We start from the raw sequence: 3,972 nt of genomic DNA, 5'->3' as shown, positions 1-3,972 counted from the left end.
GGGGAAGGAAGGGTGTGAATGTGCTTATGATAATTACCATCATCCGTATCACTCCTACCTGAAGGACCGACACTGCAAGGTGCCTGATTGCCGCGACCATAAGCGGGATTCTACGCCACCAACGAAAGTCGACTGGCACGACTATTTCCTAGGACGATGGGAATACTACGAGCAGCACCGAGAGGAAGTCCAGCTAGCCGCTACCAATGGACCAACGGCCATTGTGATCCTTGGAAAATTGGATGGGCAGAACGCGAAGATTCTACTGGACTCAGGAGCTTCAGAAAACTTTATCAGAGAAGCCTTCTTGAAACAACATGAGATCAAGACTACGGCTACCAGAAGAGTCAGCACAGTACGAGGAATTGATGGCAACATCCTCTATCAAGGACCAGTACGGAAAACAGAACCAATTCTATTAAAATCGGGGGAATATGAAAAGAAGATAAGCTTCAGAGAAGCCCCGCTACAAGGAGGATATTATGATGCAGTATTAGGCCTTGAATGGCTAAAAAACGACAATCCGTTGATATACTGGGACACTGGACGAGTAATATCCCAACGGAAACTGTTGCAAACAACTATCACGAGTGGATATGGAGACCGACTCGACTATGCCTACGAAACCAAGGAAGGCGATGGAGCTAACGAAGCTAAAGAAATAATTCAGCAGACTGTTGAACAGCTTGAGAGACATAAAGCCTACCGAGTCAAGGGGAAATCCCTACAGGAATACCTAGACGAGAAACGAGAAGCCCGAAAAAGGTTACCGGAAAAGTACCACGAATTTATGGAACTATTCGTGAAGAGGGAACGGAAGCTACCGAGCCACCCTGATGAGTATTGAGCAAGAATACCGCTAGTACCAGGAGCGGAATTGCCACAAGTCAAACAGCGACAAAAGTCAAGAGACGAGCTAAAGCTAGACACGGAATTTGTGCAGAAATTCCTGGAAGCCGGATTTATCCGAGAAGGACGAGGACGAGTGTCGCATCAGACAATGTACGTCCCGAAGAAAAATGGAAAAATGCGAATGGTCATCGACTACAGACCAATTAATCAGATTACTGTCGACGACGCCAATAAAGCACCGTATATGGAACAGAAACGAGACCTGCTGTTAGGAGCAAAGATCATCACAGTCTTCGACTTTGAATGGGGTTACTTTAACCTCCTCATGGCTGAAGAAGATATCGAGAAGACCGGATTCCTTACAGACATGGGACTTTATGAATGGGTAGTTGCACCCATGGGACTAAAACGATTACCAGCCGAGTTTGCGAGGTATACAACCTATATTCTTCGAGAATACCTAAACAAATTCGTTGCTGTCTACTTTGACGATGTTATTGTATTCTCAAAGGACCCATCCGAACACACAGAGCATGTTAGGAAGGTCATGAGAAAACTACATGATGCAGGACTAAGCCTGAATATCGACAAATGCAAGTTCGATGTTACTGAAGTTGAATACCTGGGGCTAGTTTTCACCCCAGAAGGACTCAAGATCCCGCCAGAGAAGGTTGACGCCATATTGGAATGGCCGGAACCCACAAATGTGAAAGAGATTCAAGGATTCTTAGGCATCACCGGATATGTCCGACGATTTCTTGAAGGATACTCCAAAGTCGCTATACCATTGACAAAGTTGCTGCAAAAGGACGAACCCTTTGTATGGGGAAAAGAGCAACGGGAAGCATTCAGCAGACTGAAAGAGCTAGTAAGAGAAAGACCGATTGTGCAAATCCACGACCCAGAAAAGGAAAATATCTTGAAAACAGATGCTTCAAGAGACGCACTTGGACTGGTGCTAGAACAACCTGATGATACTGGGAGGCTAAAGCCAGTTGCCTTTCACTCAAGGAAGCTTACAAGTGCTGAACGAAATTACGACACACATGACCGCGAATTACTCGCCATTGTGGAAGGATTTCGGAAATGGAGACATTATCTGCAAGGAGCAAAGTATCAGACACTTGTACAGAGCGACCACAGGAATCTGAAATACTTTACAACAACCAAAGAGCTTACTGGACGACAAGTTCGATGGCACGAGGAAATATCGAAATTCAACTTCAAGATTGAGCACATTGAAGGAAAAAGAAATGTTGCCGCAGACGCTTTGAGCCGACGACCTGACTATGCAATTGGAATCAGACAACCTGAATCAAACCTGCTACAACAAAACAAGGATGGTACAATTCAGTGCAACCGAGAAGCTGTCTTAGCCGCTACTATTGTTGTGGAAGACAAGAACTTCCTAGAAAGACTACAGAAGGCTACAGAGGCAGACGAATATATAAAATGGTGGAAAGGAAACACGACCAAGTTCACCGAAGAACAAGGACTAATCCTCTGGAATGGATCAATTATGGTACCTCAGGACATGGTGACGGAAGTGATCTATCTACATCATAACCCACCAACCGAAGGTCATCAAGGGATTGGACGAACTATCGAAAAGATCTAAAGGAACTACTTCTTCCCAAGGATGCAGCAAAGAGTCAGAGACTACATCAACAAGTGTGAAGAATGCAATCGAAACAAGCTGTCAAATTATCAGCCATATGGGAAAATGCAAATCGATGAAATACCAAAGGAAGCATGGAGCCATATCACTGTCGACTTTATTCAAGGATTGCCACCGTCGAAAGATCCTATAACAGGAATCACATATACGGACGCAATGATCACAGTATGCAAGCTCACCAAATACACGATACTGAGACCAGTGCGAAAAGAAATAACAGCGCAGAAACTAGCATTACTAATGCTTCAAGAAGTCTTTATCTGGACAGGATTGCCAAGATATATCACAACAGACCGAGACAAGCTGTTTACATCAAGATACTGGGAAACAATCACGGAAGCCTGTAGAATTGAGCAAAAGTTGTCCACAGCTAATCACCAGCAAACAGATGGACAGTCAGAAAGGATGATTCAATCTGTCGAACAATACTTGCGACATTACCTGGATTGGAATCAGGATAACTGGGTAGAATTGCTGCCAATGGCACAGTTCGCGTTAAACAATGCAAGGAATGCAACAACAGGTATAACACCTCATATTGCAAACCTAGGCCGACAACCAAGAATGCATTGGATGAATCTACCAGTTGGAAAGCAAAGATCAGAACCCGCTATTATCCAAGCAAAGGATCTGGGAATACTACATTCCACCATTGCAAGAGATATTGGATGGGCAGAAGAGAGAATGAAGTTCTACTATGATAAGAAGCGTGAGGACACGCCTATTCTCAAAGAGGGGGACCGAGTTTACCTGCTGCGACGAACAATGGGACAGAAAAAATTCAACATCTACAGCAAATGTCCGAGCAACAAACTTGATGCTGTGAAATATGGACCATTTCAAATTGCTGAAAAACTCGCCAATGACAATTATCGCTTGAAACTACCTGAGAGAATGCGAGTACACCCGATATTCCATATATCATTACTGGAACCAACTAAGAACCCCGAGAATGATCAAGACGAAGCAGACGATGAAGAATACGAAGTGGAAAGGATCATAGACCGGAAGACTGAGAGAGGTCAGATCTACTACCTCGTGAAATGGAGAGGCTACCCACCCGAAGACAACACCTGGGAACCTGTCAGGCATTTGAATTGCCCTGAGAAGATTGAGGAATACAATCAACAAACTGGCCAAAATCCGCCAGCAAGGAAGGATTGACTGATGAAGAAGCCGCAGAATGAGAAAGGGCAGCAGCAAGCTGATCCTCATCACTAGAAGGAGGGAGACCCAGCAATTCAATCAGCCTTTGCCTGTCTTCTTCTTCCTTTTGTATGCGAGCACGTTCTTCTTCCTCTTGCTTCTCTAAAGCCTCGAGCTCTTCAATTTCCTTTATGTCACGAACAATGAAGTCGCCAGCACGTTTGCGAAGGAGATCATCTTGCTTCTGAAGACGATCTAGTTTGGCCATTGCCGCGGCCATGGCTGCGCGAGCTTCC

At 44.7% G+C, this 3,972-nt stretch overlaps 1 protein-coding gene across 1 annotated transcript; it reads right to left on the bottom strand.

Moving 5' to 3' along the window:
- Positions 1-3,454: 3,454 nt before the first annotated feature.
- BDW70DRAFT_165309 (uncharacterized protein) lies at positions 3,455-3,956 on the bottom strand (the record flags this gene model as incomplete). The annotated part of the gene is made up of 3 exons (XM_073741716.1): positions 3,455-3,542; positions 3,591-3,603; positions 3,653-3,956. The coding sequence occupies 3 exons, from the start codon at positions 3,954-3,956 to the stop codon at positions 3,455-3,457; spliced, it is 405 nt and encodes a 134-aa protein (XP_073590420.1).
- Positions 3,957-3,972: the final 16 nt, after the last annotated feature.

Source organism: Aspergillus foveolatus, assembly GCF_047715535.1.
Source record: "Aspergillus foveolatus strain CBS 279.81 unplaced genomic scaffold BDW70scaffold_306, whole genome shotgun sequence".
Lineage (NCBI taxonomy): Eukaryota > Fungi > Ascomycota > Eurotiomycetes > Eurotiales > Aspergillaceae > Aspergillus > Aspergillus foveolatus.
The sequence above is the reverse complement of the archived record's forward strand: the minus strand, read 5'-3'. Positions and strand labels throughout refer to the sequence as shown.